At 28.4% G+C, this 15486-nt stretch overlaps 1 protein-coding gene and 1 long non-coding RNA gene across 4 annotated transcripts; one reads left to right on the top strand and one right to left on the bottom strand.

Annotated features, from left to right (window-relative positions):
- Positions 1 to 2646: 2646 nt before the first annotated feature.
- On the bottom strand, positions 2647 to 3389 carry LOC124424772. 2 transcript variants are annotated; one of them, XR_006942378.1, is made up of 3 exons: positions 3253 to 3389; positions 3050 to 3138; positions 2647 to 2862 (listed from the first exon to the last, which is right to left on the bottom strand). It is a non-coding gene; the product is annotated as an uncharacterized LOC124424772 (long non-coding RNA). The 2 variants fall into 2 exon arrangements; XR_006942377.1 differs by lacking the exon at positions 3253 to 3389 and having other exon boundaries at positions 3050 to 3191.
- Positions 3390 to 3513: 124 nt separating this feature from the next.
- Positions 3514 to 13492, top strand: LOC124424771. 2 transcript variants are annotated; one of them, XM_046964267.1, is made up of 7 exons: positions 3518 to 3647; positions 4461 to 4598; positions 4762 to 4807; positions 5562 to 5792; positions 5870 to 8624; positions 8706 to 8928; positions 9000 to 13492. In XM_046964267.1, the coding sequence occupies exons 2-7, from the start codon at positions 4590 to 4592 to the stop codon at positions 9006 to 9008; spliced, it is 3273 nt and encodes a 1090-aa protein (XP_046820223.1). In that variant the 5' UTR covers positions 3518 to 3647; positions 4461 to 4589; the 3' UTR covers positions 9009 to 13492. The 2 variants fall into 2 exon arrangements, with proteins under 2 accessions (XP_046820222.1, XP_046820223.1); XM_046964266.1 differs by lacking the exon at positions 4461 to 4598 and having other exon boundaries at positions 3514 to 3647.
- Positions 13493 to 15486: the final 1994 nt, after the last annotated feature.

Below are 15486 nucleotides of genomic sequence, written 5' to 3'. Positions count from 1 at the left end.
TTTCCAAGTAGACCAGTGAATTTTATTCTCAAACTGGCTTCTTAATTTCTTAAAACCTTAGGCATTATCTATTCGAACAAAAAAAAACATGCATACAAATAAATATAGCGCGCGCACTTGTGTATGTATGCGTGTATGCATGTATATATTGAAAATAGGATTGATAAATCATTGATAATTAAATCAAACTTAAAAAACTATTAAACAAATATTATATATAGGTATATATTTATATATATAATATTAATAAAAAATTAGACAAATCAGAATTAATGAAACAAGAGCATTTGCGAACACGTCTGGACGGTTGCTTCGATTTCCTTACATGTATCATGCCAGGACTAAGCTTACGACCATCTTTTGATTGTTTGCTCATATTGTACTCATTCTTTTGTTAATACTTCCTAAATTCTCCGAATAATACACATATATATATAAACACATATGCGCGTATATATACATGTAATAACATTATATCATGCTCAATTGTTTTTATTTTGTTTTTGATGGAGACAAAAAATTCGTTGGCAAGGAATGTTCTCGTAATTGAACTTTAAAAATGAGACCTTATTCATCAAAATCGATCAAGGACTTGCTATTGGCGTACCATTATAAAAACATGGATGGTGAACAGCTTTAATGATTAAAGATCTCCTAATATATATATATATATATATATATATATATATATATACAGATGCTAGAGACACATCCCACAAAAAGACAAAAGTTGGCAACGTAACGCCCTCTTCTAGAAAAAACTACAAGTTCCTTTAATTACTTTATTTTTGTCAGTTTATTTTAACTAAATTAAGTTTTCTATTATCAGCAACTATTAACTTTTCTCGCGTGTATGAGTCATGTATTTGCAATTTGAATCTTACAAGAAAAGTGCAATTTATAATGTATCTAGTATTTTCTCACTAGAGATTTCGATTAGTCTTAGATAAATTTGTTCAGTATGATAAGTATGCCGTATAAATTTCGGTTACAGGGTAGTCATATGGCCATGTGATTGGAGATAAAAAAATCGTGATAAAAATATGGATCGTATTAGATCGTGCGCTATATTTGTCGTAAAAAGGAACAATTATTCCAAAGAGAGAATAAATTTTTATCATGGTTACAAGCGACAAACAACGAAAAATTATTACAAATGGTTTTACATTTATTAAAAAATAAATTCATTTGCTTGTTTCATTCCAAGGAACAAGATTTATATAGACGAAAGTTTGAAAGTGCAGCAATACCAACGTTACATTTGCTGGTTATGTAATATACGTAAAACTTGATCAAAAATATATTTAAGGGCTTTTTAACCAAACTCAATTGTTATTAATCAATGGTTAACTCGATCAGTAGTGTAGCAAATAGTAAAACTTTTAACTCTATATTATTCTTAATTTATATTTTCGTGATATCAATAACAATTAAAATTGTACATATAGTATAGAACATAAAATATTAATTAAAATAAAATAAGAGAATGTACATTTGCATGACCATATAATATGTAAAATATTGATAAATAAAATTAATTTAAAAATAAAACAATTTAAAATAATTTAAAAAATAATTTTAAAAAATCCCATAAATCATATAAACGATTTGTTGTACTTTTTTTTTACTGACAGTCTAAATTTAAAATGTTGATGGGATATCTAAAGTAAAACAATATAGTTTAAACATTTTTATTCGTATTTTTTAATGAATTTGAAAAAAAATCACAACAATGGATATGGGTATACCATTCTTTAAGATATTAAATTTATGACTGTATATAAAATATTACATTATTATGTAATAAAAGCAATACAAATATTTTGATAATATGATAAATAATATGATAAATAATGCTTTGGAATATATCAATACTTTCAGCTGCCATGTAAAAATATATTGTTATCGTATCATAGTACATTGCCACAAGAGTTAATCTAATTTGGTTTTTGCTGAATAATATTATTATAGTCAATTTATTAGATCATGTTAAATGCCTCAAAACTTTTTGATTTGTTACAATATCATAAATATTATTTCATAATTTTAACACGTTACCACAAATGACGGCTATAGTCATCCGATTTTTGGCGATATTTAGGCAAATGCCGGCTATAGTCGTTTTGCATATGACGACTGACGCTCAATTTCATATGACAGTCATAAACAATTGAAAAAAAAATGTGTTTTTGAGCGCAATCGTCATATTAAAAGTATGCGGCAGCGTGTTAATAATATATTCATATATTTATAAAAAATACATTCTATTTTTCATTAATTAAAATAAATATTTATGCTCATACAATAACTTTACATATCGTAATACGTTTACATTTATTTTATATTGAAAAAATAATAAATAATATTTTAATAATAATTGTTTTATCATTTTCACATCTTTTTTATTTTATTTTGCTTACTTTATCAAATTGTTACTTTAATACTTTTGGCAATACTGATCCGTCACTAGACATGCCAAAAGAGATTCCAATTTAATTGGATGTTTTCTTTTCCCGGGAATATCACGTGATTACAAATTGCTTCCGTGCAATATAAAATTAAATTAAAATAAAATTAAAACTAAATATCTAATTAAACTTTAAACTGTATCACGCATAATGAAAAAATATTAATAAAATTCAAACGTAACTAATAAACTCAATAATATTGTATTTGATTAGAATATTTCTTTTGATTAATGATACATCGTAAATTTCTTATCGCACCTTTAACGACCTACAATCGATTACGTTTCCATCCATCCCTCTCTCTCTCTCTCTGTCCTCTCGCCCTTCTCTTTCGCTCTTTTTCTTTCTTTCTTTCTCCCTCTCTCTCTCTCTCTCTCTCTCTCTCTCTCTCTTTCTGAAAAGAATATCACTTAATGTCTCCTTGACAAAAAATTCACTTTATTCCTGTATCGTTTAATTTTTATCAGCGTTTTTTTTTCCTTTTATCTACTTTAAATTACCGATGAAAGAAAAAAGAATATTATCCTAGAGCGATATCTCAGAAATGTTAGTTTAATTGCATAGAGATGTATTAGATGTACCTCCCCAAAAATGCAGTGCAGCTGCGAGCAACGATTTGTCTTGCATCTCACTTTCTTCTTCCATCCTCTTTTTACGTAGGAGCTCCCTTCTGAAATGCCACAAAGCGCGTGTGAGTATGTAAACGTAGAGTGTTACAGGAGTTGGTAGAGGTCGGTAGTGGGGGAAGAAAGAACGAAGGAGGGACGTGAAATGTGTGGAATACATTCTATCGGGAGCAGCGTGTCCCCCTCGTCGCCATCACAGCCGTACGGGGCACCAGTGCACATAGCAAACCAAGATTGCCAAGATGGATGCCCGGGCTCGACCGTCGAGAAGTATGGATTTTACCGCGTGATTCGTATGCGCGCTCTTTCTCTTCCACCCACTGGACAATGGGAGAAACATAAGGACGCGAGGATACGAGTGTTCCAATGTCTGGCGATAGAATATTTAACAAATTCGAATTCGCGAATTTTCGCGATGCGATAACAAATCACGTTCTCTTTACCAAGTGATGAGTAAAATATCTGATATTGAGAAACTTGTTAGAGGACATTTACAATGGTGGATAACAATTGTATCATCGAGGGAAACGTCAAGTTTCGCGATGGGAAGAAGGTAAGTTAATTATATCTGCGTGCATATGTTTGTGATTTTTAATTTTTCTTTTTGAATACTTTCATACGTTCATCTTATTAAAAAATGTAACAATTTGCAATTCCGAAATACGATAATGTTTGTTGCTTTAGAATCTTTCTTTATTTCTTAAATATCTGCACGTTGACAGCAGCGGCAACGCGGCGCCGGTTTCTTTGAACACAAAAGAAACAAAGAAAGATCCCATTCCTTTAACAAGGCCTTTTGCGTATCGTACTTATTCAACACCTACCTGAAAGCCACTTAAGCACGTAATATCTACTATATCGAGCAAAATTATGTAATACATGAAATACACAATCGATATATATATATATCTATTCTGAGAAAAATGTCCATCTGAATATGGATATTTTTATGTTTTATATTTGATCAAGTAATATCATAAATACGAAATTAGAAAAATTCATATTAACAACAAGAGTCATTTGATTTTTTAACTGGTCAGAATTAAAATGGATGTGAAATAAAAGAGTAAATATTTATATATGTATACACACACGTACACACACACACATGCGCGCGATACAGATAAAATTATAAAAGTTATCATATTTTATTTATTTTAATTATATTTAATTAAAGAATATTTATACTTTCTTAGAACTTATTTATTGGTTGATTTATGAACTGATATAAGCAATATAATAAAAATAGAGTATATATAAGAGTATAAGTATATAGTGTATATTATATAGTATATGCTATATACTAGTGTGTATAATATGAGCTATGAAAAGCTAATTTCTTTTTCCTTTGTTTGTATTGGGGTAGCAAGAGGTATTTAAGTCAAGGAGGGTAACTGCTTCTTTTATTTTTGGTCATAGAGGATATATAAGGATCTAAACAGTTGCAGACCTACACATATCACATAAATCTGAATTGTCTAAAGTATTACTATTTATGCATTTTGTGAGTTTTGTTTATTACTGAAAAATATTATTAATGACCAATATTTATACAAATTTCATGAATCAATAATATTAAAATATGCATTAAAATGATTAATGCATATATATGAATTAATCATTCTAATCAAATAAAGATCTAACAAAATATGTTTACTTGATTACAGTGGAAGTCACGATGGTGCGTAATGAGAAAATTATCACCAGTAGCAGGTAAATCCTTCTTTTCTTTGTTTTGCATAATATTTGTTTTGAAAGATCGTGTAAGCTTGTACATTATCTGGTATATGGGTGCATTGTACTCTAGTAAGAGATATGTAGCAGGAAATGTTATGATTGCATTATAAAGTTTGATGTATTTCTATTTTTGGTATTTTCATTATATGAACATTATCTTTTCGCTTACATAGTCATAGTACATTCAGTTGTATCTTTTTTATCAAAAGTTTTTCAATAAATTTTTTTAAATAATCTTTTTTTCTTTTTTATAAATAATCTTTTATTTAATAAATAGGATTTTGTTTCATCTTTAATTAAAATAGGAAATATTAATTAAATTAATTTGAATAAAAAATTAAATCATCAAATATTTCTCTAAAATTATTTTTTATTATCCTAGTCTTGAAAGAATACTTTCAAGCTTGTTATCACAATGAAGGATCTTTCCTTTGATATATTTTGGTGACAGCTGGCACATCTGTTAGAGATTAACTGCCTGAAGAAACAAAAAATTTGGAGAGCTACCCTATTTCTAGCAATAGCTACCAATGCATGATCTTATAGCTATTAATTGGGAACACTTTAGTTTACATGGTCTTCTACTGTATTTTTTGGTTTATTACACATACAAATTTTTTACAAAGTCAGTATTATTACATAATTAAATATATGCACGTATATATATATATATCTTTTTAAAAGTAATAGTAATATTATATAGAATATAAAAGTGTATTTTGTCTTTCAGATTGCTTGCATTTACAACTTTATGGAGATAGCAAAGATCGTTATAAACAAGGACAGACAAAGGCATCTTTAAGTTTACAACATTTTCTTGGAGTAGAAAGTGGTTTTACTCTTGATAAAGAATCAAACACAATTGCTATTATTTGTCAAGATGTAACTGTCGTACTTGCTTTTGATACGCGAGAACGACTAATACAATGGCAAGTAAAGATATCAAATAACTTAGGAGAAGGTACGTTACGAGCAGAAAACATAAAATTATTTTTCAAATGGTTATTGTCTGATACAATGATTATTTGATCTTTACAGATCAACAATTTTTAATATTGATATCCACTGCACCGTCAAAGGCAAAACTTACAAATGGACCAGCACATTTACATATACAGGATCGTCGATTTTGTATTACGGTTGGTATTCCACCGAGGTTAGTTGGAATATGGGAAATCGCTCATTTACGACGTTACGGTGTCGTCGAGGGAAGATTTTGCTTCGAAGGTGGTTCAAGATGTGGCCGTGGCGAAGGTCTTCATGTTTTAATAACAGATCAGGGTGAAGATATCGTTAAAACATTACATTTGGCTGCAGAGGGAAAATTATCTACAAAGAAGAGACCGCTTGGCCGTGAATCCTCAGTACAAGATAGTCCGCGGCGACAATTTAGTAGATCTGAGACTAGAGCAAGCGATTTTTTTCCCTCCGCTGTATATTCTTCGACAATATCATACGAAGACCATTGTGACAGTTGCAAGAATGGCAGCTCGTCTTATTGGTCATCTGCCGAAAGTAGACAACAGACCGACGGTGAAGGTGATTACAGTTGCAGAGACACAGTTTCTGTATCGGAATTGACTGATCAACCCAGCGAATGGCGTACCTGTTCGCTTACTCGTCAAGGTACAACTGGTCTCGAGAGATGCGCCAGTTGTATCAGCAAGTTAGGAACTGTATCAAAATCCTCTACATTAATAACGGGTACCGGTACAAGTAGTATAGGTAGTCCAGCTGGTGCAGTCACTAGTTTGACGTGTCATCTTCAACCACGAGCTTTCGATCGACTCTCCTTATCGTCTTATAGCAGCAGTAGTCACGACAGTGATTATTCTGGATCTCAACAAGTTGATTGTCACTGTTCTCAATCTAAAAGTTCACAGGTTCGTCGTTCGTCGCTCAGTCCAAATGTTTTACCACCAAGACCACCGAAACCGTCCCAATGCACTGCCATGAAAAAATCCAAGAAACCGCCGATGCCACTACCGAACGAACAAATTACCACTAATGTGCACATTCAGAAAAGTAACGTGCAAAGTAACGTACGTAATAGCAATGTTGGACCTTACGAGAATTATGATGTTCCAAAGGCTATTATAGGTCATCACATGTTATTAGAACAAGCATTGCAGACGGATCAATATTACGATACTCCAAGGAAAATAAGGGAATGTTTAACGATGCCAAAAACTTATCCCAATTATGATACGCCTCAAGCTCCGCAAGCTGTTGTTTTGCAACAATGCGGTTGTCCTGCGAAACTTAACGTTCAATCGCCTAGATCATCGTCAGCCTGCCCATGCCACAATGTCATGAGCTGGGCTGGATTCGTTTTACCGTATTGCCGACGTGGAGCAGGAATTGAACCTATGGGTGTAACTGTACATCCTGTAAAATTATCGGGTGAAGGAAAAATGCCTGTCGTTAATGCCAGTGGCGACGTTTCTATTTACGCCACTGCAAAAAGACCGAATAAAGGACAAGCTAATGAAGAAAAACCTGATGAAAATTGTGAATGTGTAACAAGCAGTAAATCGACTAATTATGAAAATATTGAATCTGTTATCGATACGCAATCTGAATCTAAGCAAACTAATTATGCCAATATAGATTTCACTCAATCGTTAGAACACTACGAAAATAGTAAAGATATTCTAACAAAAAGTGGTATTTCACAAGAAGAACTAGAAAAGTTCGCTGATCAATTGAAAGATACAAAAATGAAAGCGTCGTCCAGCGAAGAAGGTTCTTTTAAAATTTGTCAGAAATGTGGTCACATAAAAGAAAGAGATAATGATTATTTAGTCATGGATCCGGATAAAGAAATACCAAAAAAACCATTCACTGGTTATCTACCGATGCAACCGGCTCACAATGCTTGTTCCAAAGAAGTACTCTCCAGAATTTACAATGGTATGAAAAGTTCAAGCAATCCAACTTTGTCAGGCTCTTTATCAACGGATGGAAGTAAAAAACGTTCCGATTCAGAATATCGTGTACCAGGATCAGCGATGTTATCTAGTCCATATCTTCGACGTCGTCTTTTAGATGGTAGCAATAGCGTGGAATCAACTGGAACTATTGGTATTTTGTTAAGAAAACGATCTTATTCGGCCGAATCGGCTCATTATTTAGACGACGAAACTCATACATTCCCGTCCACTCTTACCATACATAAATGCTCTAGTGAAGCCGATAAAGCTTCCCTGATAAGCAATGAGCCACATACATCTTGCATGAACTCAGAAATGAAAATAAGTCAGGAGAACGGACAGATATCGGCCGCTTCATCTCAACCGTCGTTCATAAAAATTCGTCGTTCATCATCCGTACCATCGAAAACTGGTCACAACAGGGATTCCTCCAGCAGCAATGACTCAGGAGTATCCACTGGTTCTCTCAGTCATAGAACGACTGAATTTGTTGAATTCGAAACATCGTCCGTAGCATTGACAAAGAAACAAAATGCTTTGTCGATATGCCGAAAAAGTCCACCGTCTACATGCTATCACAATAGTTTACCGAGAAAATCGAAATCTAGCGATCCCTTAAGGGAATTATCATTCCAATTTCAAAAGACTAAGATACCCACAAAATCATCCTCTGCGGAAGCCGATATACCTACGTGTTTGCCGAAAAGTACAAAAGGGTTTAATAGCCCTGGTGAAATATCGAGTAATGCACCTTACATTGATTCCAGAAGTACAAGCAGTGGTACCTCCGATATGTCTGATTATATCGAGACACTTTCCTTATCTTCTCATTCGTCATCCGATACACCAGATAGTTTAAGGTCTGTTATTTATTTTATTTTTATATAAAATTTCTGAATCAAGATTATATAACAATTATCGGTTCTCTTTAATTAACTTAGGTTGGGAGGCAGAGCTTTAACTACTACGCTACGACCTCGTAGTGGTAAAGAATATTATAAAATCGATCGAAATATCTTGGTGGAACAAGGTCGAACGTCATCTGCCAATTATGCAAATATTACTCCTGTTCTTGAAAAAAGTGAATCTCCTTCACCCGGTTATATAAGCAGCTCACCCTTTGAGCAACCTCAACCTATTCGTGAACACTTTCTTTTTCCTGAAGTAAATAATGTTTATTGAAAAAAATGTTTTATAAAAATGTACTTCGTAATTAATAATTGTCAATCTTACAGGAAGCTTAAATAACGTAACGTCCACAGCATCGTTGTTTTTGGGAAGAAAGTGGAAAACTTGAAGTTCCTAGGAATCCAAAACCCATAGGAGTATTTGCGTTAGAAGGTAATTCGAGTTATTGCCATTATTTACACTATATGCAATGATCTTGTATTTGCACATATATTTCTTGAAAAGCCTTTATGCATGTTTGGTATGTATACTGTTAACAAAAGAAATAATAATCTCAAAAAAATTCAACAAAATCACATCATTGCAAGATCAAAAAATTATGTTTATAATGAAAATTAATTTTTCCTTGTTTTATATATTTTTATATCATCTTTTTAATTAATTGAATCGAATTCATCAAATGGTATAACGGTATATATGTAGAAATTAAAGGAATTTAAAGTTCTAGCGTATAGTAGAAATGTGGTCAATGATACGGTACTTCCTACAACGATTTAAACAATTTCTAAAATTTACTCAATGAAAACTGTAATAGTTTGTATAGAGTAAGAATCCTGCCCTAGGATAAAAAAATACTATGCATTGTATACTTTATATGAGTATATCATTTTTTGAATACATTTTATTTTATATGAGTATACTTCTATATACGATAATTGTAGTAGTGAAAATTGAAGAATGTACTTAAGGGCTCCTTATTTAGACTGATTACCATAACACTGTACATCAGCATCTGTGCAACCAAATAATGCAATGAAGATAGTCAGTTGCATATAACGTTCACACACAGGGTTAATATAATTAAATTATTTTCTAAAAAAAAATAAGGTGAAAATAGTTTTAATAGTCTTCTTCCTCTTTGAAGAAATTTATATGAAGGTTACTGTAGGTCTTTGGGCAATCAAATGGCACTATATATAAACTAGAAGAAGACGTTGAAATAAATCTTAAACTATGCAAATTTTTAGCATATGAATTCATAAATATCTCGAATTTATAAGTCAATAGTCTATTTTCGTTATTTTTCGTTGATTTTCTGAATCTTATGCAACGAAATAGCTGGTGCGATTACAATATAATTTACAAAAGTACTATAAGTTATAAATGTACTTAAAAAATCGTGTATTCGCGTTTAGTTATATATTAATAATTGTATAATTATATTTTCTAAGAAGAAGAATGGATGAATGAAGTAAGTTTTTACCAAAAATATTTATTTTTATTTTAGTGATGCAAGATCTTTTGAAAAAGAGAAATATTTATTAGTAAAATAAGTGATACTAGTTGAATATATTCTGAAACATAAATATTGCCAAAGTTATGTGCCCTATTTCACACTTCTTTTAATAATGGAAATGAAGAGTATATGTTACAACCTGTGTAAAATACTTCACTTCCTTTTTTCCATTAAAGGAGTAAACAGAGTAAAATCTTGCACTAAATTAATTAATACATTGGGAAGATTGATGTAATAGGTGATATTTAATGCAATAATAACTACAATAGAAGTATATACTATAAAATCAGTATAAGTTGTTTTGCACTAAAATATTAATATAAGATATTCTATTATATAAATATATATATATACATAAAATATACACATAGAGAGAGGGGTGAGGAGGAGTGGGAAGGGGGGGGGTGAGAGATGTACATATACATATACTTTTTGCTCCATGGGCAGATGAAATAAGTATTCAAAGTCAAAATTAATATTAGGCCATTTAACAGATGTACATTTTAGAATACTGCCATAGTATCATAAATATTCTTCAATAGTGAAACACACAGTTCTACATGTTATTAAACACTTATGTTTTTGAGGACTGTTATATTAATATAATACTGAAACAATTGTATTTTTATGCTTATTTTTTCTCCAATACATGCTTCTGAATTTATTTCTTCTTTTTAAAAATTAAATTTCTGTAAACATACCCTTATATGAAGAAAGTATAGGAGAATAAATTTCCATTTAAAGCTATGAATTTTGTAAAAGTATTAAAGTAGTATTATCAGAAGACTGAAAATAGTAATTGTGTGGAGTAATAATAAGATGGTATCAGAAATTTTAGAGTACTTTTTCGTAATATTTTATAATATTTTTTTCTATTGCATTATACACAATTTTACATAGTTAGAGTAAATAATATCTTCTATCGATTATTAAAATTATGAAAATATACAAAATGTAAAAATGAAATTATCTTGATTTTTACATGATATGCTTCATAAAATATATGCTATAAAATAGGTTTTTGAACAGGTTTATATATATGATTCTTTTGGACATTTTGTAGTATAATTAACTTGTACACAAGAACAGAAAACATCAAACTACTATAAATTATGCAAATATATCAGTTATTAATATACAAAGATAGTATAATGTAAAATATTTAACGTTATATTTATCTTACATAAATTTAAATATGCTGGGAATGATTAGACAAAAATTTAATTTTAAGAGTTTCAAAGATAAAGCTGGTACTATATCTCTGTAATTTACAATTCTATTAAACAATTTGTATATTGTAAATGAAACTGACTGCGCTGAACATACTGTAATTGTTATATTATTTAGAGCATGCATCCGTAATGTAATGTGACTAATTTAAACAAACAATTTTCATATCATAATTTAAATTTACTTAATTTATAAAGTAATTTTTAATAATGGTAAATCTGTGTGCTTACATGGGATTTTGTACAGGGTAACCCACTTTAAGTGATCCATTTTTAATGGAGTCATAAACGTCTCCCATGTCATGATAAAAAAGTGATCATACTTATATAAAAGTACTTGAAGTCACAAACATAAACCATTCAATACAAAGATATATGAACATTTTTAAATCCCATTCTAATAGTATTTCTATAAATCATTCATAGCAAAAACGTTCTGCATCTAAAAATTTTTATTTGTATGTAAGATGTAGACAAGATTGAGAATCACTTTTATGAACATTTGCTAGTCAAATATTAAGTACTATTATAGTCATAATATATTTTTATTGCGGAAAATTGTAGTATATGTAACTTAAAAATTAAACACGTGGTATATTCTCCTTAAAGTTTAAAGATTTCTGAAATAACGACCAATATATTCATTTATTGAACTTATATAGAATTAATTCTTCAATGAAAATATGATCGATATAAATAAATTTTCTTTAAATCATGGAAAAAATGTTATTTCAAAATTTTAAATGAGAAATAACCAAATGAACGTGTTAATTTTTAAGTTATAATTGATCATATCTAATATAAGAAATAAATTTTGAATCATTCAATCATACATAACAAAAAATAAGGATATTTAAGTATACTTTAATAATTAATTATGTACATATTTAATGCAAATCAAGTCACAATTAAATCTTCTTTATTTTGTAATTTCTGAAAAAAATTGCTTATGAACGTAGTTTTCAATTGTATATATTGCATACTATTGTATCAAATTACTTTCCGAACATTTTTATAATATATTTACTGTAATACTACTTCATTTATGATTTATTATCATAAAAAGTATATAAAATCGAGAAATTCAAGAATTCCTTCTTTTTAGACTTTTAATTACATTTAGATATGCAAAGGAAGAAGTAAGCCATCTATTGTCGTACATGTAATCAAGATAACTCAGGTAGATACATATGCGTGTGTGTGTGTGTATATATATATATATACATATATACACAATATAATATATATATATACAGTTTGATTTAAGAGTTATATTAATATACAATGCTAAATTGATTTTAAATTATCTATTTCGATATAATGATATTACATGGTAAATTTGAACTTTGTAGCATTTCTTTTATCAACTGATTTTATATAATAATGTGATGTTATTTCACTATAATTATAGAAATTCTAATCGAAATATCTCATGTCTTTAAGTCCAATTAATAATTTCAAACATAACAAAAACAAAATTCATGTTTTTGATAACTTAATATCAAGTAATATTTATTTACTATATTTATACAGCAAAAGTTCAACGAATAGTAGAACTTTTACACAAAGCTGACCATTTAGATATCAACGATATTCAAACTGAAATAATACTTATACAATTTTTATATCAATGTGATAAATCTTGATAACTAATATGAAAACATTTTTTGAAGAAAATCGTTATTTTTTTTCCAACCGTAACAGAATTTAAAATAATAGCATATAAATTTTGAAACGTGTCAAGACATCATTATAGAAACAAAAGAACATCCTTATTTTATAAAATATAAGTTTTATTGTCATTCAATTATTTTCTAAAATTATAGAAATAAGTAAATTTGTAGAAATAAGTGTAATTAATGGAGCTTATGTACTAAGCAACACGGCTACATAGTAGAATTTCATTCTGATAATAAAATTATATCATTATCTTAAATTTTTATAATTAAGTATAGAAACAAGAAAATCAAATCATTATAGTGCAACAAATAATTTAAACGCATACGATTTGTAGTAGATGAAGTTACCAAAAACAAAAAAAAATAGTAGCTGAAATAAAGATATATAAAAAATATTTGTGTGCATTGTATCTTCAATATTCGTTTATCATTATAATTTCAATTAAATTATAATTTTAAAACGATCTGAAAGAAATATATAAAACATAAAGCTAGTTAATAATAAATATAAAGAAAATAAAACACTTTCGTATATATTATTGATAAAACAATTTATAACAGTATGAATGTACATTTGCAAAGAACGCGTTTTAAAATAAATGATACATTAGTCATAAATATTTGACAAAAGCAGATTCATTTTCAGTGATAGTATATGGAATACTATAACTGACTTTTGTAATATTTATAATATCGATAGTATAAATTATCTATAAATTCACTTTCTATTTTTTTTAATATCTCTTGTTGAAATTGTCACATTTAACTATATTTTTATTACAGATAGACCTTGTTCACAAAAATACAGTTTCGATTATTTATTATTTTTTATATATTAGCAGTAGTATGAATAATAAAAATATTTTTTAACGAATTCTCTATTTATTACATTTTTGTTAACATAACTTCATTGTTACTTTTTTTTTTAAATAATTTCATATCATCACAGATTCTTTTTTCTCTAATACAGAGCAAATTCTCAAAATAAATCATTTTATAAGAATGAGAATAGCTAATTATTATATATATGTAACTGTTTTTAAAAATATTTTCTATCTAACAAAAGAAAAAATAATACATAAATATTCATCATGAAATGAAGTAATTGAGAGATGGATGCATATAACATCGTTTTTCGATAATGATCTTTCGAAAGAATAATTTAAAATATACAAAATGTAATAATAATTACTTTATATAATAATCTTTTATTATTAATTTTAAAATAATATTAAGTAATAAAGGCATTTCTCTGTTTATGAAAGAATTTTATGTTTATGCAAGTTTTAAAGTAAGTAAAATGTATGAAGTTGTAAAAAGCAACAAATTGTCCTATGCATCCATTTACACAAATACTATATATATTTGCACAAGCTCATTTCTATACTACGTTTCAACTTGATTTTTCATACATATACTAGATATTTTTTCTGGCACAAAGTTATTACATATAATAAATCTATACAAAAATAAATTGCAGTATTTTAAGCGATTTTAATAAAGACAAAATGGCATTATATATTTTGATCCTTTCATGATTCGTGTAATCTTCCATCAAGTTAACTTGTTTTTCTTCGAATCATCAACATCCACCACATTGTAGCTCCTAATTGCACATTTAATTTTATCAATTTTTCGTATTACCTTTTAATATTTTTTATAGATTAATAAAATATTTTATTATATTGCCCTAAAAAAATTATAATAAATCGAAAAATTATAAAATCTTCATAGGATGAATATTTTGTTGTTATATCATGATACAATGATAAAGCAAATAAAAATTCTTTTTTTTTTATACCTATAAATATGTTATATCTAATTTAATGCATATACTCTTCTCTCAAAAATAGCGATGATATATAATTTGATGTATGCATTTAAACAGTTATATGTATAATATAAATAATTCTGTGCTCATTACAAATTTTTTATACTAAGAAACTTACTTTCTTTTTTACTATTTTTTATTAAGTTTACTACTATCATGATTCATATTTTTTTTTATCGTATATGTCATATTAATTCTATCAACTAGACCAAACAATTTTGCTTTCTGTTTTTTCATGATCCTGCTTCTCGAAAGAGTTATATTTTTTATCCAGAACAATACCGGCACACAATATCAATTTCAAGCTGTTAAATTTCAAATCCTATTTACTTAATATTTTTATCTAAGTTTAAACAGATATTGAAAATACAATTTCTTTCTTTAAGGGACTTACATGCATACATACATACATATATATGTATGTCCCCTAATGAAGAAATTTTATTATGTATATATTATCATCATCATAATATATTATATATTTTCTTATATTTAGCAAACTAACACTTTTGCATATTTAAAAGCTTAAGTGATCTAAAATATATATACATACATACA

The sequence above is a fragment of the Vespa crabro genome, chromosome 6, assembly GCF_910589235.1.
Source record: "Vespa crabro chromosome 6, iyVesCrab1.2, whole genome shotgun sequence".
NCBI classification, from domain to species: Eukaryota; Metazoa; Arthropoda; class Insecta; order Hymenoptera; family Vespidae; genus Vespa; species Vespa crabro.
Note: the sequence above shows the minus strand (reverse complement) of the source record. Positions and strands in the feature narration are given on the sequence as shown.

Excerpts from the sequence above, each read along its gene's own strand:
- LOC124424771 (XM_046964266.1), top strand. The coding sequence starts at position 3,591 with ATGGTGGATAACAATTGTATCATCGAGGGAAACGTCAAGTTTCGCGAT. Across the intron at positions 5,793-5,869 it reads ATCAAATAACTTAGGAGAAG|ATCAACAATTTTTAATATTG; the intron begins GTACGTTACGAG and ends TGATCTTTACAG. Across the intron at positions 8,625-8,705 it reads GATACACCAGATAGTTTAAG|GTTGGGAGGCAGAGCTTTAA; the intron begins GTCTGTTATTTA and ends TAATTAACTTAG.